This window comes from Ambystoma mexicanum, chromosome 4p (genome assembly GCF_040938575.1).
Source record: "Ambystoma mexicanum isolate Mex_15411 chromosome 4p, UKY_AmexF1_1, whole genome shotgun sequence".
Taxonomy (NCBI): Eukaryota; Metazoa; Chordata; class Amphibia; order Caudata; family Ambystomatidae; genus Ambystoma; species Ambystoma mexicanum.
Window position 1 is genome coordinate 686,732,351 of NC_090927.1, and position 21,728 is coordinate 686,754,078.

Here is a 21,728-nt window from a genome sequence, read left to right on the forward strand (position 1 = left end):
TGACACAATACTTTGTTAATGGGTGTGGGTAGGGGTGGTGGAGGCTGTGGTATGTTTGTAGATTGTCCGGATCGCGACCTGCTTTTATGATTGGGTGCAATGCAGAGGTTCAGTATGTGATTGGTGGGTGCATGTACAGGTTGGGTAAGAGTGCTGGTGGCAGTGGTGTGTATGTGGTAGGCGTAGTTGATGATATGGGCACATGCATGGTGGCATTACGTTGCCGTGCTTGTTTGTAAGGCCTAGCCTATTGGGTGAATGGCCAAAGGCCATAGGCCTTGCATTGAAGAGCCTATCACTTGAGGAAACCCACACCCCTAATGCATTTTGACTTTGTATCTGGCATAGGGTGGTGACCTGTAAAGAATGGTTGTGGAGTATATTTCAGACGCCATAGAGCAGCAGAAGTGAGGTGGCAGGTATGTATGTTTGGTTACACTGGTGAGATCGCCGGTAGGAGATGGTAAAGTTTTTTTGTGTGTGCTTGGAGATGGTGCAATGAAAAGTGATGGTGTGTGCACTGGGTGCAGTGTGTGCATACTGGCAGTATGGTTAAAGGGTTGTTTGTATGGGTTCTATAATATGCTGTGTGCAGATTTGTTGAAGTGCCAATGTTTTGGTTAGGTTGGTAGTGACACAATATTTTGTGAATGGCAGTGGGTAGGGGTGATGGAGGCTATGGTATGTTTGTGGATGCAGCTAATAGCTACCTGTTTTCGTGAATGGGTGTTTTATGGTGTGCGGGAGTTGGGTTGCAGTGCCGCTACGTATGTTAAGTTTATGCACAATGTTAGCTGCCCTCATGGTCGCATGCATGAATTCATAGTGTTGTGCTGGGTGTGGGCAGGGGTGGACTGTTGTGTGCATGGCGAAAGGTGTGCTGGGCGTGCCGCAGGATCATTGTGGATGCTGAAATAGGGCATCTTGTAGGAAACATTTGTGGTGGAGGGGCTTTGGAAGAAAAGGGAACGTGCTCTGAGTGTTTAACAGGAAATATAGAGTTGTGTATAGAAATGATAGTGTTCAATGCCGAGGTTGTTGCTGATGGTGCAATGAAAAGTCACGCAGTGTGGATGCTGGTTGCAGTGTGTGCATACTGGCAGTATGGCAGAGGTTGTGGTTGAAGTGTAGTTTGTATGGGTTATATACTATGCTGTTTGCAGATTTGTTGAAGTAGGCCCAATGTTGTGAATATGTTGTGGTTAGGTTGGTAGTGACACAATATTTTGTGAACGGCGGCGGGTAGGGGTGATTGAGGCTGTGGTATGTTTGTGGATGCAGCTAATAGCTACCTGTTTTCATGAATGGGTGTTTTATGGTGCGAGAGAGTTGGCTTGCAGTGCTGCTACGTATGTTTTATGCACAATGTTAGCTGCCCACATGGTCGCATACATGGATTAATAGTGTAGTGCTGGGTGTGGGCAACGGTGCACTGTTGTGTGCATGGTGATAGGTGTGCTGGGTGCACCGCAGGATCATTGTGGATGCTGAAATAGGGCATCCTGTAGGAAACGTTTGTGTTGGAGGGGCTTTGGAAGGAAAGGGAACGTGCTCTCAGAGTGTGTAACAGGAAATATGGAGTTGTGTACAGAAAAGATAGTGTGCAATGCCGAGAGTTTGTATGCAAAGGGAAGAAGTCTTGTGTCTGTTTTACTGGGGCGTGTCCCTAGCTGTAGCTGGAAATCTGCAACATACCACATAATGGCCTTCTGAGCATGGGGGCTTCGCAAATGGAACTATGGGGATTCTCCAATCAGGATTCAAAGGTGTGGTTGATCAGAAGGGACGGTGACATATTCACCCAAAGCTCGATGCAGTGAGGTTGGCAGAGATGGACAGACGGCGAGTGATTATAGTTGGTGATACCTTTGTGCATGTATGCTGTGGAAAGAGGCTTCGATACAGACTTTCAGTTGGAACGAGTGCAGGCTTTTTGGGGCAATTTGAGTGGGGTTTCGGGTGCACAGAATCCCATTTGCAAATATGTGGCCTCTGTTGGTACTGTAGATGTGGTGGTCGTGCATTTTGGAGGACTACATTTGGCGCACATGTCGTGCTCTCGTTTGCTGGCTTACTTAAAGAAGTTGCAGACAGCTGTGATGGAGATGTTTCCTACTACAAAGGTGATTTTCTCATCAATGACACCAAGAGGACAATGGGAGAATGCCGGTGTAAATTGTGCACAGCAAGTGGTCGGGAGATGTTGGATAAACGGAAGCATGTACAACTTTATGTGCAGTGCTGGGATGTTCTGCATGGACTATGAAAGCATTAGTAACCAGCCAGATTTCCAGTAAATTAAAGGAAATGGCATTTTTTTACCTCCATTGGCAATGCTGTTGTGTTTGCCACTCTGCACGAAGCATTGCAGAGGATTCTGTAGAAATGTAAGATGAGTGTTCATCTTCAGGCAAGAAAAATGTGAGGAGCAGAAGCAGACAGTGAGCAAAAGAGGGAAAATAAGGAAAACAAATTATGCATGCTCGTACATAACAAACACTCGATAAAAAGAAAAAAAAAATGTGTTTAGAGACCATCCTAAAGAGACAATCCCCACCCCTGTTTCACAATCCTCCCCCCACTCTTCCCTCCCCCTCCAGTTTCTAGCACAGTAAGGCCGCAGATTCCACTGCACTTTGAGGATTCGATGTGGCATTTCCGGCTCTTTTTAGGATGGCACCTATGTCATTGGCCATGTGGAGGCTAAGCCATTGGGCAATGTGGTGGCTGGTTGTGGTGTGTACACAGACAGTGTGAAAGAAGGTTTGTTGGTATCGATAAATGTAGGAGGCTATGGGGAAAGTGTGCAAGCTAAGGGGCATGCATCCTGTTTGTATGTATGCACTGCATGCACTTGCTTAACGTTGCTAATATACGTTCCCTGCTGCTTTTGTGGGTTCACTTTTCTCGACATTTGTAGTGCATGGATTACAGTGGGAAGACCATATTTGGGAAGACCATATTCTGAAGTTTACAAGGTACGTGGCAGGCAGCATGTTATGAATGCAGTGTGTGTATTATATGATCTGCTATGGTATTTTGTGACATTTGTATTGCGCCTACATACAAGTGTGTGAAGGCGTGTCGAGGAAAGGGAGGCGGAATGGAGGCCGCAAAAAAACATCGATTCCTCTAGAACTGCTGACATTGAGAGTGAGCAAGTGAATGGGAAGGGGGAGGGCAAAGTGCAGTACATGGGAACAATAACAAATCTAAATACATGCAACTACAGCCGGTGCTAGCAAGTGCAAGGATAAGTGTACACATGAAGTGGTGGCTGCACTGTTAGGGTTATAGAAAACAGTCCCCAAGTGTGGGGGTTGGTAGAAAGCTAGTGGAGGGGTGGAACTGTAGAGATGGAGGTGGCCTGGGGCACAGAGTATAGGGTGGGTAGGAAAGCAGTGCACAATACTTTTCAGCCAGGAAGTGAGTATGGGAAAGGAAGGGAAAAATAAGAAGTACATGGAAAGGATTTAAGGTGCTTTCAGACCCAACAATGCTACTCCTCAAGGTCCAGGGAGACAGAGGGCGTGTTGCACAGGGAGGCCGCAGAAGAAGAAAAACATCGATCACCATGCGGTTGCATGTAGAAGCAACTGACCCTGAGGGAGTACGAGGCGGATGAGCGAAGAGCTGGAGCAAGCAGATATTTAGGAAGTCACAGTGCAAGGTATTGAGGTCCAGGGACCAGAAGGCCTTCCGTATAATGCACAGGGCTTTTATTTTATTGTTGGCAGTCACTGTGAGGTATTGCAGACATTTTAGACTAGCAGAGATGATCCCTGGCATTCAGGCGCACTCCTCTTACGGATGAGTTGCTGAGGGCGTAGAGTGGAAGCTGGCAGATTTAAAAAGGGCCTGTGACAACAGTGCAGTGTACACAGCACCACAGCCGTGCAGAGACTAACCTTTTGGAAAGTGACTGTAGGTTGCTAAGATACATTTAGTGGTGGCGTTAGTGCCTTCTTTTTACGAGTTATGTAGTAGGTGGGTTAGTGGGGAACAATGTTTGTAGCATTGTTGGAAAGAAAGAACAGAGTTCCTGTTTTGCTAACATAGTGTATGCTATGGGTAACATACTGCAGCAAATCTGTCTATACCTTTCTTTTGTGGTGAAGGGTGCTTATGTGGCTGAATGTGCATGTATTACTCATGCAATGTTTCACTGAAGTTTCCACTGAACGTGCTTTCCAATAACCGCACACGTGCAGGCTGATTTTGTAACGGTACATAGAAAGTCTTGTGGAGAACTGACATTGTAAACTGCTGAAGTCTTGGAGGGCTTTGGTGGGTGCGTGCGTCAGTACTTAGCAATACGGAATAAGGGCGTAATGGGAAGATGATAGTGGAAATGGAAGGAGGACTGGTCATGATTTACCGGGGCGTGGCCCTTACGAAACTTTGCGCGTTGCACATGCTACATTCTGCACTTTTGAACATGCTGGCCAATGGAAATGCGATTGTTGCAATTGTCCAATCAGGTGGTTAGTGTGCGTCACAGGAAACAGCGGCCATATTTTCTTTAAATACTCTGTGTACTGAGACAGGCACAGATGGCCAGAAGTACAGGTTTCATAGTGGGTGATCGCTTTGTGCTAGATCTGCTCCAGTAAGCCGTGGAAAGAGGCCTTAATGGCAATTTGAATTTGGACGAAATGGAGACTTTGTGGTGCGTTGTCGCTGTCCGTACTCTCGACCATTTGCTTGCATAGAGGGGCCAGTTTCGGTACTGTATACGTTGTGGTAGTGCATTATGGAGCATTGCTTTTGGGTTCCATAGCTTGTGCAAGTGTGTACTGTCAACTCAAAAAGATGATGAAAGAAGTGCAGCACATTTCTGCCGCTGCGAAGGTGCTTTTCTCATGTATACCACCAAGTCCAGTATATAACTGTCCCATTGAATGTTGTCGGCAGCCAGAGGTGGGAAGGCTTCTTATCAACAGGTGCATGTGTAACTTTTTGCGTGCTGCTGGGATGTACTGCTGTGACAATGACAACATTGGTGATCGATATGTGCACCGTCTCAATGGAAATGGCATTTCATTGTTGCCCAGTGGCAATGACATTTGGTTTTCCAATCTACTGGTTGCACTGAAGACGGTATTGTTAGAATGTGAGGCGTAGTGAAACAAATAAAAACAATTATAAAAGCCCTAAATAAAGTTATTACTGTAGAAGTTGTTTAAAAACAAAACAGCTTTTTTCAGAGCCACCACTACAAAGACATCCCCTATCCTTGTTGACATTTATTGCCCTACTCCCGCGTGCACACACCTGGAAAAGTCCACGCAAATCGCAACAGTTGAAGCGTTGTACTTGTAACATATGCCCCTTTTGCACATGGCCACCTTACACTTTTGTCTGTGGAGGACGCAAGATTGCGCAATAGGCTTTCTGGGTGTGGAGTGCACGCACAGACTGTGCTATACGGTATATTTGTCGACCTAAATGCAGAGGGTGAGCTTATGGCTGTGTGTTGTACTAGCCATAGCGTATGCTTTGTGGGTGAATTGTACATACATTGTTTGCCATTCACTGTCAAGTAGAGTCCGGTGGAAGTTGTGTGGAGTGTATCATGTGGGTGCGTACATGTATGTAACAGCTACACTGAAGCGATTGCTTTTGGTTTGTCTGTGTGAGACTTTGGTGACGCTTTATCACAATATTATTGTTGATTGTGGAGGGACAAATGAACACCATGTAACACGATTTTCAGTGCCACTTGTGCTGAGGGAGTCAGCAGGCCAGGTAATGCTTCTGTTTCCAATCTCCTGCATAATTGTGCATCCCATTATGCAGACACCCATGTAGGCGAGTTATTTTTTATTTGGTCTGGAAATGGAGAAAGCGCCGTACATTGTGAAGAAGTGTATTTGTCTTTTTACAACTTGTGCCATTGTCGTACTGTACAAATGGTAATCTATTGTTTCACAGCACAAACAGTTTTCCCCACAAATAACGTTCCTGTTGATATTACTGCATTTGTGAATTGTGCACGCTCTACACACATTACCTTGCTGCCCTTTTCGGAAGAATAGGAATAATGTTTGTACTTGCTGTTGCGCACTTGCAACATGCAGAACCATCTGTTTTAACAGCCACAGATTTCTATCTGTTTCCAATGCATTGTTTTCCACATTACCACAGTTCCTTCCATTTTGCATACAATTGTGTGGCGGATATACGATGCACGCCGCACTGCCTCCCTTCACTGGCACTTGCATTGCGACACTCTGAAAGGAGCTTTATATCCTAATCAGCCACAAAATATATTGCTAAAGGGACGTTATGGTGAAGGTGTGATACTACAAACATAGCATCATTGTTAAATACTCTATGCTAAAGTAACGTTACGTTCATAGTGCCCTAATAAAAATCTATGAAATTCTTTAACAAAAAACGTTGTTAAAGGGACGTTATGGTTAAGTTGCACTAGCAAAAACCTATGAAATTCAATGGAAAAGCGTTGTTACAGGGACGTTATGGTTGAAGTTAAAACAGAAAAACCCCAGAAATTCGCCAGTTATGGTAAGCTAAGCTAAGCAACCATAACTTGCACTACCACTGTGCACTACAAGGACTAACACCCATGACATGAAAGATGACATCATATGTGTATTTTTCATGAAAAGCCTCCACAAGGGATTGGAATTGTACGGTTGGAAGAAAGCTATCACAGATCATTGGAAGAACTATTATGACATAAACTGTTCATTAACGAATGCATTTCTATAAACAGCATTGCATTACAGAGTTCTTTCCAGTACATGAACCAACTCCTGTACAAACGTAGGCACTGTCTGCAGCATGCGTCGTACAGCTGCTCTATTCAAAATCTTCACATGTTGGATAGTGAAATGATGAATCATTTTATTTCAAAGTTTTGTGTACTGTGCAACATGTACTAAGTAGCTAACCATGTCTCACATACCACATAATGATGCTACTATATACAAAAAATAAAGAGATGACAACGTATATAAATATGAGCATCTCCAAGGACAGTACAGTTAGCAACCGAGTAGCACTACTACCAGAAAGTGTTCATACCCTAACTGATTATCTTCATGCACAGAAATGCTTGCTGTGTTTCAGGCTTGCTTCTTCCCCCATGTATATGTATAATATGTGCCTGAACCCTAAGGAAAGTAGTGTAACACCATATGAGAAGGGTAAGGTCAAGAAATATAGTACCTTTTCAATTTTGAGTTCCTAACTCGCAGTGAAGAAAAGCACCCGGTGTACCTATGACACTGAACAAAAAAAAGAGGGAGCCACACATGTGATGTCATCAATGACATTTGTGATGTCATCTTTCATGTCATGGGTGTTAGTCCTTGTAGTGCACAGTGGTAGCGCGATTTATGGTTGCTTAGCTTACCATAATTGGCGATATTCTGGGGTTTTTCAGTTTTACCTGTAACCATAATGTCTCTGTAACAATGCTTTTCCATTGAATTTCATAGGTTTTTGCTAGTGCAACTTAACCATAGCGTCCCTTTAGCGTTTTTTGTTAGTGAGATATACATATATATTATGCGTTTTATGTATATGACAGAGTATTAACCATGCAATTTTTTTTTCTGATTTCATTTCCATCTTAGTGCTACTTGGCCAGACGGTGTTCGTCGACTCTCAAAATCTTACCTCAAAAATCCAATGATGGTGTATGTTGGGACCCTAGATTTAGCGGTATGTTAATGTTCACATATGCTTTTAAAAAAAGTGTCCAGTGTTTGTTTATTGCAATATGTAATTTGTAGATTTGTACAGTTAAGCACACATATTGCACCCATCACCATCGTACTGACTTATGGCACAAAGGCTTGTCTAGATAAAGGTGTATTGTGCTGTCACTTGGGGTACACAAAATGGTGGTCTGTGACGGGAAAGGGAGGGAAAGAATAGTTTAGAGGATAGCTGAAGTGGTATTAGAAGTGGCATTAGACCAGGGAAGAACAGACACAAAAGTTAATGCATAAGAGGATTTAGGACAAAGGGGCATTATGATATTATGCATGTGTGCATATGATAGGTGCATGTGTGATCATTGTTGATGGATCAAATAAATATTGATCTGGAAAGAGGAATTCAAAATGTTTTGGCGATCGTGTACAATTTTCTGTGAAGGCCCTTTCTAGTACATTGAAAGTGTTGTACTAGATTTTGTGAGCTTTAAATCAGTGAGGTGCTTGGGAACTACACCCTGACTTCCCAGGAACCATCACACATATAAATGTGATATTGTCATGGTCATGGTCATTGGAGGAAAATACCTAGAGATTTCAAGAATCTAATAATCCAGAATTAGATTCACAGTTTCACATTGGAGGGCCACCAAATTTCCCAAAATATATTTATTCATACAAATACAGAACTCATTTGGTTTGCATCTACTCAAATGTCTCCAGAATGCAGGCCTAGTCAAGGGAGGAATATATTTTTTTTTCTTTTTTTACATTTTCAAGATCGAATGCATCCCCCCCTTGATGTGGCAATACTTTAAAGGCCTCTTAGACTCTAAATGTTCCTACGCCCAACCTGAGGACCCAGGGTACTCGTTCAGGGCCTTTACCAGTTCCTCCACCATTAGATCCAGCCCACAGGGACCATAAGACACTATCCTCTCCACCTCACCTAGAGACCCACCTCCATCCTTTTAGGCTGGCCTCCTGAATGACATGGACCCGATTGTGGACACAGACCCGGTGTGAGACTAATCAGACAAGGAGACAATGTTGGCGAAAGCCTTCCATGAAAGGGTGAAGGGGTTTTTGGAATACCTGGGAATCCATGCCCTGGAAAATCCTCAAACCAGGTAGCACTATTTATGCGGTCTCTCAGGGCAGTGGGGATATCTGGTTTCCAACTGCAAGCTGATATGGTGGGGACGCTTGAAATATTTGGCAAAAACCTGCATAAATTACAATGGTGGCCATGTCAAGGCATTGCTTTTTCACCTCTATAATGCACAACTCACATAATTTGTCTTTAAGCAATACATTTAAATCTGTGTTCCTTTTGCACACCAATTTTACATAATAAATTATCAACTGGTGAGTTGAGGGAATAACACACCAATAACCTATTGCATGGTTTTCTATTTTGTATTCCACTTTCAATGAAAAGAAATTCAAAGTCAAATGTAGTTGCAAAATTGGACCGTATTTTTTTGATGCAGTTTCAAGATCAGGTTTCAGATTTCAATTCTCTGGCAGAACAAAGGCTGATCGTTAATCAGTTACTGATCCATTAAGTCAGGCGCTCAATGGGGTACACAGAGCATATGCACAGAACGGGTGTGCAGAGCATTTAGTGTGGTCTTAAAAACAAATAACTGAAGCATTTGCATTCCAGAATCCTCCCTTTTGCGGTATCTGAAATGTTTTATGACAGAGCCAGGTCATAAGGAATTGATTGGTTTCTTAAGTAAGACAATGCATCAAAAGACTAGGTTTCCAGCAGACATTGAACTTTTTAAACTTTGGCAATCACAAATGACCCACTGTGTGTTAACATTTTCATGGCTTTGAACCTAAGACATCCTCATGGAAATATTTAGTTTGGATTAAAACATGCAATGCACAGAAATAGAAACACGAATTTCAATAAGTGGTGTGATTTGACTGCATCAAAATGAAATCGCCTCATGGGCTATAACGGTATCCGTAGAAGTAACAGAATGCAGAAATAACAGAGGAGAAATTACCACTTTTTTTTGCTGATTGTTGGGGGTGCGGTAAGGGTATAAGTAAAGGTAGGGCTGTGGGTGGTCTCCCGCAGCATTATTAAAAGTAAAAAAAAGTGCGAAAACACATAAGTAATTATCGTTTTTCAACCAAAAGAAATTCGGTCATTTCTCATTCGTTATTTTATTTTTGGTTATTTCATGGACAACCGGCCATAACTTTGATACTCTTCGCTTATTTTAAAAAATGAAAACCGATTTGAATTGAATGCATCAAAGCATTCTCCATAATATAAATCCAAAAGGGATATAGTAAAATGTGCAAATTATTCTCATTTACATATTTCAATAACTTTCATTTTCCAAGCACTTAGAAAGCAGAGGTAGTAGTGGATGCAGAATATTCTAGCAATTTCAAGTATGCAGGCCTCAATGATGGTACAATTTCAATTGTGGCGGAAACATGGATTTGAGTCCACACTGACTAAAAACTCTGGGAGCGTAAAAAACATTGGATCACTCAAAATAAAGGGGATAGTTGGGAGTGTGCGTATCTGATGAGAACCAATTATAGGCTGAGTCTGAGAAAATGTTGTATCAAATGATACTGCAGTGGTCGATTTTTATCAATTATTTAACGTCAAACACACAGCTAAAGGGGACATTTGTTGATGGGAGCTGTCCAATAGTAGAAGTGTTTAATGGGTTTTCTGCCTTGAATTTGGCGACCTCGCCTTTGTTTTCTGAACTTCATTTGGCTCTGAGATATTGGTGTTAATCGGACCATAGGTCTTTTGGGGTACATCTGGTTGGCAAGAGTCATATACACTTTGTCATATACACTTCCTCTTGCCATTTGCCCATACAACATTTTTAAACCACCTGTTTACACTAGGTGGACGTTACAGTTTCCATCCAATCAGTGTGCGCCTTCTAGCAACAGTCCTAGATTTAAAAATCTATGATTTACTTCAGGCATTTTACCAACAAAACCTAAGCGGCACACCTGGGGGGGCACGCATTCTTGCTGACAAATCGCTATCAGAATGCAACCTAACCCCGCCCAGAATCGAGCTAATCTAGGGCACGGGTATAGCATGTGCATCAAGTCGTCCTCCTATTCTTGTCGTTCAATCTATATTAATTCAACAAATTTTGGTTGGCAGGTATGCAGCCTGTTAACAATTTTAAAGTGAATAAGACAACATTTTGGATTGTATGATGCCACCTTTGTTAAACTACAAATTCCAAGCCATTGCTTCTCTGTGAACTCTGTTCAAATCTTGCTCCCATTTCACCTTATTATTAAGACCCTTTAACATCAACTCCACAAGGATTTGTTTATACAGGACTGAAATACACTTAGTCCTCGTGCTCTCCGAGGGCTCATGTATATACGACACTCCTGGGTTAATCTGAGGTTCAGCCGAAAATTGATATATTTTATTTATATCGCGCTCGTACACAAGTGTTTTGACCAATATCGACCAACACGCTCTAAAAGCGGACCTCATTTGGCAGTAATACATCTAATGAAGTGGGGTGTTTCCCACAAGGCTGCTAATTTCCTCCCAACTTATAAACTTCACCTGATGGTGCATTTCCTCCCAACTTATAAACTTCACCTGATGGTGCATAACCCGCTGTCCTCCAGGTCCTTTCTAATGAGGTATCCAAGGTTGGTGGTATTCCAGGCAAACCCCATAATGGCGTCTGCCTGTCATATGGGAACCCTGCAACCTCATAAGTCTCTTCCAGGCAACTCTTGCTTCCACTAGATCCAGCGGGACACTCAGGGCATATCTACCCCCGAAAAAGAGGAGACTGCAGCGGTATCTCCCCAGCTTTGCATTTTTCCAATTTCACATGAGGCAGGGCATCACCTGTTCCCCTCGCCCCACCCCCCAATATGCTGTGTATAAACCTAGTGCCACTAAATAGTGTAGTTCACAGTGCCGAGCCATGACACCTCCAGCCTTCCATGGGCATGTCATAGCTGACCAGTTAAGCCTGATTTCCTGATCAATCCACACGAAGACCGTGCAGAGGGAAATTCTTTACGTATAGCCCGCCCTGGCCATGCTGGAACATTATTCAACAGATATTAAAATTATCTTCCTACCGAAATTGTTATAAGGGATAGCCTGCCCATCAACGACATCAGTGTCTGGCTCCATTTACACAGTTTAGTCCTTTGCTGTGAAATATACTAAGTTGTAGTTGTGCTGTTCAGTCTGTTACAGATCTGATTATAACTATCCCCAAGTTTTTTATGGCGGTCGGTGCCACCTTCACCCCATGTGTTTCAGTTGTCAACAAATTGATATCAGTTAGGGGGGACATTTCGGACTTATCTCTGTTGTGGAGACGAGAGTATTTCCCAGTTTCCTTAACAGCGTTCAATATCACTGCACAGTTTTCTGAGGGGTTACAAATATACTACAAGATATCTGCTTAGAGAGACATCCAGGTCGAAGTACCCCCAATCGGAGGCCGTAGTCCCCAGATCTTTCTCATAACTGGTCCGCAAGCGGCTTCAACCATTGGGAACAGCACAGCGACAGTGGACACCCCTGTCGTGTGCCACCCTCCAATCTGAGGACATTGCCCCATTCGTGCACACCCTTGTCACAGGTCCTGAATACAAAACTTTCACCCATGCTATAAAGCAGGGACCCAAATCCATAGTTCGCCAATATTTCAAATAGGAATGGCCAGTGTACCGTATCCAACGCCTTTTACATGTCGAGTGATAAAGTGACCGCACAAGAGACTGGTGTAACCAATGACATGACATTGTAGAGTGTAGGAAGATTGAAGGCTGTGGCCCTACCTGGAATAAATCCGGATTGGCCTGGGTGGATTAGGTATGGCATCAATTGGAGTAGCCTATTCGCAATGGCTTTAGGGAATATTTTGGGGCCAACGTTTATTAAAGATAACGAATGATATGAAGTGTAGTCACTTGCTACTTTACCAGGTTTCAGAAGAATCTTTGACCGCTTCCTGTACCGACTTGGATAGCTGCCCTTTGCCCAGTGCTTCCTGCCACATTTGTAACCAGAAAGGGACCAGGACATCAGCAAACTCTTAACACCATTCCCATACTAGGCCGTCAGTGCCTGGTGCCATCCCATTTGGTAGTCCTAAGATTGCCTCTCTGATCTCCTCCGGTGTCAGGGGTGTCTCAAGCACCTCTGACGCCTCTGTGTAAATAATAGATGTTGGTATTTCCTTAAGGTAGCTCCCTATTACCTCTGGTGTTGCGTCCCCTTTTGGTTAATACAGCTTGTTATAAAAGGCTTGGAACACTACATTTATGTTTTTGTTTCTGTACATCTGATTCCCGTCCTCAGTAGTTATTAATGCTATCAACGTTTTGACAGTTTCTCTTTGTACCAAAGGAGCTAATAGAGGCCCGGTCTGTCAGCCTCCCCATATCATCTTGTAGTTACTGGCCTGACCAGACATATGACCTCCCTAAGTGCTGGTTCTCTAAAATTGTCTAGTTTGGCTCTTGTCTCTAAAAGTAGATCAGGCGAGGGGTTCTGGGCATACCGACTGTGGAGTTCACCCAGTCTTGCCTCGGCCATGGCCAAGTCTGGCCTCAATGATTGTAGCACCCCAAATTTAGAAGCCATTGTCATCTCCCTAATATAAACCTTGAAGACCTGCCATAGTGTTGAAATGGTTGACACAGATCCCACATTGTCTCTGAAGTACTGCATGATACTTTCCTGTAGACTGAGTGAGAACGCAGAGTCTCACAGTGGATCTGGTTTAAGTGACCAAGCCATTGCCAGCATTAGGGGAGAGAGATCTGAGAAGGTCCTCTGGCGAATCGTGCATTTGTTGGCATCCGAGAATAAGGTCTCTGACTCACATCACAAATCTAATCATGAATGCATATTATGCATAGTAGACTAGTAGGTATACCACTGTCGCTCTCCATGGAAAATCCTCTAGACGTCTACTAGCTGTAACCCCTGTAGTCTGGCTATTATTCTGAGGAACTGTACTGGATCGGTCTTAACATACATTCAGAATGGTGTTAAAATTGCCCCCTCCAAACCCCAGGATATCTCAGCAGTAGGGAATGTGGCTACCTGTGTCGGTATACTGTCATAAAAGCTATGGCCATCTATATTAGGTCCATAGGTATTCAGCATTATTACCTCTGCGTCTATGATGGACTGCGTGCATGTGAATGGGAATGTCTTGTGAACAAACATTTCACCCTGGATGAGTATGAGATGTAATCTTTGATTACCCCAGTCGAATGCTATCTTCGTGACCTGCTGCTCCAGGATATGAGTCTCCAAACAGGATATTTGCTCCCAGCCGATTCGCCTGAGCAACAATTTGTTTGGGCTTTTATATAGTTGCAGAGCCATTGCATGTTCCAACTCAGTAGCTTAATTCGGCATGCAGTTTCACGTAACCCCATTCCCCCACATCATGAATTCCACATTACCACAGAACTGTGCACATTTCACACTGTATTTATCCAATATGTTCCACCAAGTGTATTTTAACTTTAACGCCCAACCGTCCCCCTCCCACACCTTCCCCTTCTTCACTACAAACCCACAACCAGCTGTGTCGTGAGCCCTCCAAGCGGCCCCCCCACACCAGTAATAACGATGCTTCTCCAGCATGGGGTCTGGCATGGATTCACATGCTCATGAATATTCCCCGTCGTCAGGCTGGGAATCCTCGGTAAGGAATATCAGTATCAGTTTCATTTCTGATCTATCTTTCGTAGTAGTAACCAATCACTGATCTCTGCGTCATACAGACCACAGCCAATGACTGCCCTCTCCCTAAGCCCCGCCTCTGGCAGCCATCTTCAGATTTTTACCACACGTTCTCTTAAGAGAAGAAGGATTCATCCTCCACCTCCTTTTCAACCTTCGCGCCCTGTTCAGCCCTCCTCCCCGTCCACGACACGTGGGGATGATACGGGGACTGACACGGCCGCGACGGGTACTGACGACAAGGTTTACGACGAGGATCTCCCGTCGTCACCTCCCACCCGGGCTTCCCCACCCGACGAGATTGGATCGTTTCACGCCATGATCGCCAGGGCATCCAAGCTTTTCCAGCTCTGCCCGGAAGAGAAGAAGGAAGGTTTCCTTTATCAACGGCGCGAGACCAAGAGGAAGACGGCCCTCGCTGTACCTCTACTGGACGATATCTGGGATGAGGGTCTCGCCCTCCTCAAGAACCCATCCACAACGCCGGCTAGAAGGGATCGGTACGAGAAGGAGTACCGGGTCCCGGACGCGGCCCCCTTGTGCCTTCGGGCACAGCCGACCCCGGACTCGGTCGTCTCCGCGGCGGCCAGGAAGAAAGCTGGGGGGGGGCGCGGCCTCTACATCAACCTCCCCGCCGGACGGCGAGGGAAAGAAATTGGACACGATGGGACGCAGAGTCATCTCATCGGCAGCGACGACGATTAAGGCTGCCAACGCCTTGGCTATCGTAGCCCGCTACGACAGGGAGTTGTGGTACAAACTCACCCCCCTGCTGGACGTCCTACCAGACGACAAGAGGGCGGAGGCCCTAGAGATCTTGCAGGAAGGAGAAGTGGCGTCGGACCACGCCATTACGATAGCGACGGACATCGCAGACACTGGATTTCGCCAGTTGGGCAACGGCGTGTGCCTTAGGCGGCGTGGATGGCTCAAGGCTACTGACTTCCATCAGGACGTGCAGACCAGAGTCTTGGACATGCCCTTCGACGGGAGCAACCTGTTTGGGGAAAACAGTGGACGATTCCCTACAGGCCATCAAGGTAGACACGGAGACGGCCCGGGCTCTTGGTGTTCCCCAGCAACGACGGCCGCCCTTTCGGAGCGGTGGAGGCAAACAGGGTGCCTCCAAAGGTTCCAGCGGCGGATTTTCCACCTATCGTCAAGTGGCCCGTTCGTCGTCACAGGAAGCCTACAGGGGACGAGGCAAGTCGGACAAGGCGGCAAAGCCTCGTCGAAGCAGGACTGAACCGGCCGTGGGGTCGGGCCCCCACCGAAGCACCCCGGTGGGAGGCCAGCTGGCGAGCTTCGTCAGCGTGTGGGATTCCATCTCCACCGACCGTTGGGTGCTGGACGCCCTGGCTCAGGGTCACGCACTTGAGTTTCTAAAGAGGTGCCCGTGCGTCCCCCCTGTGGCTAGGAAGGAACATCACGTCCCTCAACTTCTCTTGGAGGTAAGGGCGATGCTCAGGAAGGGCGCCATCGAGCTTGTCCCAAAGAGGCTTCGGGGCTCCGGAGTTTACTCAAGATACTTCCTTGTGAAGAAGAAGACGGGAGGATGGCGTCCCATCCTGGACCTACGACGACTGAACAAATTCATCAAGGCACAGAAGTTCAGGATGGTCACCCTCCAACACGTCCTGGGTCAACTGGAGGAGGGCGATTTCCTGTCGTTGTTGGATTTGGAGGATGCCTACTTCCATATCCCCATCCTAAAGGGACACTGAAAGTTTCTCAGATTCGTGGTCCAAGGGCGTCACTACCAGTTCAGAGCCCTTCCCTTCGGATTGAGGTCGGCACCCAGGGTGTTCACCAAGTGCCTCGCACCTGTGGCGGCGCGGCTGCGCCTAGAGGGGATCCACGTCTACCCCTACCTGGACGAATGGCTCATCCGGGCGAAGACGAAGAAGCTCGCCGTGGAGCACACGGCAAGGACCGTCCAACTACTGACGGACCTGGGATTCTCCATAAACTACGCCAAGTCCCACCTGGTGCCCGCGCAAGACGTGCTGTTTCTGGGAGCGAAGCTCAACACAGTGTCGCTTCTGGCCTCTCCGTCGGAGGAAAGGACGAGGGCCATCTTGGGCAAGGTGCAGCGGATGCTGGTTGCGGACGCGGCCAGGGTGAGGTCCATCAAGTCCCTCCTCGGAATGATGTCTTCTTGAATTTATCTCATCCGCCTGTGCAGGCTCCGGATGCGCCCGTTGCAGGAGTTCCTGGACGCGCGCTGGATCCAGACGACTGGCAGCTTCGAGGAGAGGATCACACTCAACGAGAGTTTCCGACGAGCGATCCAGTGGTGGGGCACCCGCGCGCCTCTGACGGCGGGCATGGACTTCCAGACCCCTGGCCACCAGGAGACAGTGACCACGGATGCCTCCCTGGAAGGGTGGGGGAGCGCACACCGAAAATCTGCACGCTAGAGGCCTTTGGCTTCCGACAGAGAAGTCCCTCCATATCAACGTCCTGGAGCGTGCAGTGTTTTGGGCCCTCAGGTCCTTTCTTCCGTCCCTCAAGGGAAAGGTGGTGAGGATCTTCACCGACAACACCACCACCATGTTCTACATCAGGAAGCAGGGCGGTACCAGATCCCCAGCCCTGTCCAAGGAGGCGCAGGATCTGTGGCATTGGGCCGTCGCCCAAGGGATGTTTCTGGTGGCGTTTCACCTGGCAGGGATAAAAAACACCATCGCCGACTCGCTCAGCAGAGAGCTGCGCTCGTGCCACGAGTGGGAACTACGGCAGGATCTAGTGGACTGCCTCTTCCGACGGTGGGGCACACCCCAGATCGATCTGTTCGCGACGACGACGAACTCCAAGTGCCGGAGGTTCGCCAGCAGGTTTCCCCAGCCGAGGAGCATGGGCGATGCTTTCTCGTTCCCCTGGGGGGGCCTGTTCCTATACGCGTTCCCTCCATTGCCGCTGCTGATCCGGCTCATCAACCAGCTCAAGAGGTCACGGTGCAGGATGATCCTCGTCGCACCTGCGTGGCCGAGGCAGATATGGTTCCCGGACCTTCTGGACTTGTCATCGTCCTCGTCAATCAAGCTGCCAGTGGACGCGGATCTTCTCTCCAGGGAAGGAGGCGCCATCCTCCATCACGACCCGAAGTCGCTGAACTTGCAGGCCTGGCTCCTGCAGCGTTAGTTTGGAGGCTACGACATACCGGCCGACTGCAGAGAGGTTCTTGCAAAGGCCAGGGCGTCCTCAACTCTTAAATGCTACGGACACAAATGGAAGAGGTTCTCTGCCTGGTGCCATGCACAGAAGATTAACCCTCTACGGATTACAGCTCCCCAGGTACTGCCGTACCTACTGACGCTGGCCAAGGCTGGACTGGCGCACGCGTCCATCAAGATTCATCTTGCTGCGATCTCCCGATACACCAGAACCACGGGGCGTACGTCTTTGTGGTCTCATCGTCTGGTGAAAGAATTCATGAAGGGACTGTTCAGATCGTTCCCGCCGGTGAAGGCTCCGGCCCCGGCATGGGAGCTGAACGTGGTGCTGGCCAAGCTCATAGGACCTCCGTTCGAGCCTCTGCACTCGGCTCCGTTGAAGTTCCTTTTGTGGAAAACAGCGTTTCTTGTGGCCATCACCTCCGCACGACGGGTGGGAGAGATCCAGGCCCTTTCCTGCAAGCCCCCGTACTTGACTTTTCATGACACGAGGGTAGTGCTCAGTACGCACCCCTCCTTCATGCCCAAGGTGCCGTCGGATTTCCACCTCAACGAACCCTTGGTGTTGCCTGTTTTCTTCCCGTCGCCTTCGTCGCCGGCTGAAAGGACTTTGCACTCGCTGGATGTGGCTAGAGCGCTGAAGTTCTACGTGGACCGCACGAAGTGTTTTCGGAAGACGTCACAACTCTTTGTGAACTTTGGACCTGTCAATCAGGGGAAGGCTCTCTCGAAGGCTTCCATTTCCAGATGGCTCTCCGGCTGTATCATGTACTGTCATCGGTTGGCAAACCGACCGCTGCCTGGCCGTCCGAGAGCCCATTCCACCAGAGCGATCGCAGCTACCACGGCGTTCCTATCTGGTGTGCCCTTGCTGGACATCTGCGGGGCTGCTACGTGGAGGTCGACGCATACCTTCACGAAATTCTACTTCGTCGATCGGGAGTCCAGGGTCGGCCAAGCAGTGCTGCGCAACCTGTTCGCCTAAGGTGAGCCTGGTGAGGAGGTAAGAATTGCTTAATGTTGAGTTTTGGATATAATGCTTAATGTTGAGCCTTTGCCACCTCCCGTGGTTGTGCATGTGTGTACTGCTATGTATTATTTTATTCATGAGCATGTGAATCCATGCCAGACCCCATGCTGGAGAAGGAACAAGTTACTTACCTGTAACTGTTGTTCTCCAGCATGGGTCTGGCATGGATTCACATGCGAACCCTCCCGCCTACCCCTCTGCGGCTCTTCACTTGGTCATACTGCCACTTCACGTGCTACCAAATCTGAAGATGGCTGCCAGAGGCGGGGCTTAGGGAGAGGGCAGTCATTGGCTGTGGTCAGTATGACGCAGAGATCAGTGAGTGGTTACTACTACGAAAGACAGATCAGAAACGAAACTGATACTGATTTTCCCTTACCGAGGATTCCCAGCCTGGCGACGGGGAATATTCATGAGCATGTGAATCCATGCCAGACCCATGCTGGAGAACAACAGTTACAGGTAAGTAACTTGTTCCATCTGCATTGGGGCTAATGCTTCCGCTTTTGGTGACATTTTACAGTATATTGTTTAAACTAACCAACTGCGGATTCAGACATAGATAATCATTAAGGTTACTATCAGCTAATTTCATATATCAACACTTGCCTTTTATTCCATGACATATCGCTGCGGTTTAAGGCGAGGAGGTTGATGCAGTAAGCTCTGGGATCGAATTTTGGCTTCAATTAACTTCACTGCCTCCTCGGGTACAGTAAAGAAATAAATGTTCCCACAGAACTGAAATCGCAGCCTGGTATGGTATAGCATAGCATATTGCGTTCCAAAAGTAGTTTCTTCACCCCAAAGAATTGGCGCCTCTCTTGCTAAACTACTACTGTGAAATCGGTGAATAATCTAATGACTTTGGAATGTTTTTATTTATTTTGACATTTTAAAGCGCACCAAACCCAGGAGCATCTGGGCGCTGCTTACAGTAAAACAACGATACAGCAAACTATGATAGACATAAATTACTCTTACTTAGGCTTATGAAGTTTTTTTTTCATGTATATTAAGTCATAATATCTAGGATAGATTACGTTCTTGAGTGAATTAGCCAGGTTTTAAGGCCTTTGCGGAAGGACCAAAAGGTTGTTTCTGATCTTGGTGACAGCGGACATGCATTCCTCGGTTTAGCAGATTTGTGCAGCTTGAATCTGGGGATGGTAAGAAGATGCGAGTAGGCGGCCTGAGTGGGCCTGTTGGATTGCGATTTAGCGAATTTTCTGAACAAGTATCTGGATGCAGTATTTTGTGTGTTAGAGCTAGTGTTTTAAACACGATGCATATCAAGCCCCAGTTCTTGTCGCGGGCCAATTTCAGCAGGAGATCTCTCTATAACTCTTTGCAATAATTGGGCAGGGGAAATTTCCTGGTTTAGATCTTGGAGCTAGGACACTAAGCCCACTCGACCACAAAGAAAAGGGACAGAAAAAGATTTCCCAACAGTTGCAGCAGAAGGGCTTCAACTTATTGCTCCATATTCCCTGTCAGAGCCTCTTCCAGGACTCCCACAATACACAAGGTGTTCCTGCAAGATCTGGACACGGTCATCAAGTTTATCCTTCATAAACTTCACTTCCTTCATAAGCGTGGTAACAGTAGTTTGCAACTCCTGTACATTGTCCTCTATCACACTTATTCTCTCCTCTGCATCATTAATGCAGAGCACCTCTTTAGGCAATTGTGCTGAATGGTGGTGACATTCGCTGTGAGATCATGTAACTTCTTGTGTCCAACTGCGGAACCCTTGTTGTTGTTTCTAACAATGCTGGAGATCAGGAGGTTCCGACACCGAGGGCACAATCAGTGTGATGGGGCCCTGTTGCTGGTGTTCCTCAGTCTGCCTGATGGTTGCTTTAGTATACTGGTCCATACTTCAGACTTTTTACCACCTCCCGCACCCCTAGTCATGATAGGGTGCCCCCTGCTCAAAAACATCTTCCATGTGGGTGCATGATATTTTTCCACAGTAGCCTCAACAAGGTCTGCCGCCGACTGTTTAAGCCAGAGCGCACCATTGCCGATTGTGAAATGCCTCTGGTGCCTCGTGCTCCCCCTCCAGCAATCTATTTTCAGTTTATTCTTCTTCCTTAAATTGCTGTCCAAATTGAGATATAAGGTTGCCGATGTCAGGCCGATTTTCAAACCTACTAGTCTGGGAGGCGTGGGCTACTCCTCCACGAGTTAATGACCATTCAGAACGCCCGCCATTAGCTGCCCAGCTCAGCCACTTATGCTTTCGCCCACGCAGTTGCTGTGGCCCAGCGAGGCCCGATCAAAACAGTCCCAGCGACACTTTCCATGGCATATGCAAGGCATAAATTCGTTTTCAAAAATTGATTAGCAGAGTTTGCTAATTAAAATTTTCTTGATTAGCAAACAAACCCAAATGATTAGCAATTTTTGTACTATTGTTTTTAATGCCACCAGAAGAGACTTGTACCCAAGATATAAAAAGGAGCAACAATACAGCAGTTTGTATACAGCTGAAGTAAGATATTAGTGAGATAAGTCAGGTCTTGCAAATTCTTTGCAAGACCTGCAAGATTCTCTCCACCTAGAGGACAGCCATGCCCAGTGAAACTTTTATTTGACATTTACTGCAAATTAAAGTTTAAATCAAAGTTTACAACATCCCCTGCAAATGGTACCTGGCCCTTCTTAAAATCTACTCGACTATGCGAGTGGATGAAAATACTTCCAAGCCAAGCCCTGGATGAGTGTCTGTAAAAAGGTTAGCTGCATGAATGGGCAAACATAAATAGATATGATAAAAAGGCTCTCAAAAGAGTTTGGCCAGCTCCCTCTACTACAGATGCAAATATATAATACAATCATAATCATTGAGCAAAGTGAGCTCTGGAGGCCAACTACAAGGTACAGTTTTTCAGTAGGTCTGAAGATGTACATACTGGATGAAATTTTTGATTGCTTATTTAAGTAAATATCAAGTTAGCTTTGTGTATTCATTATGTAAACGACTAAGCAGAGTGGATGGCATAGGCAGACAACTGGCCAAACTAGGCAGAATATTGTAGTTTGTGGCCATCTCCCCATTTCAGGTTAGCGGG

At 46.4% G+C, this 21,728-nt stretch overlaps 1 protein-coding gene across 1 annotated transcript in view; it reads left to right on the plus strand.

Annotated features, from left to right (window-relative positions):
- Window positions 1-21,728, plus strand: part of LOC138453414 (probable ATP-dependent RNA helicase DDX53) — a 2,019,656-nt gene that overhangs the window by 1,390,229 nt on the left and 607,699 nt on the right. The window contains exon 11 of the mRNA XM_069606246.1: window positions 7,605-7,692. Coding sequence (XP_069462347.1) covers window positions 7,605-7,692 — 88 coding nt within the window. The remainder of the gene's footprint in view (window positions 1-7,604; window positions 7,693-21,728) is intronic.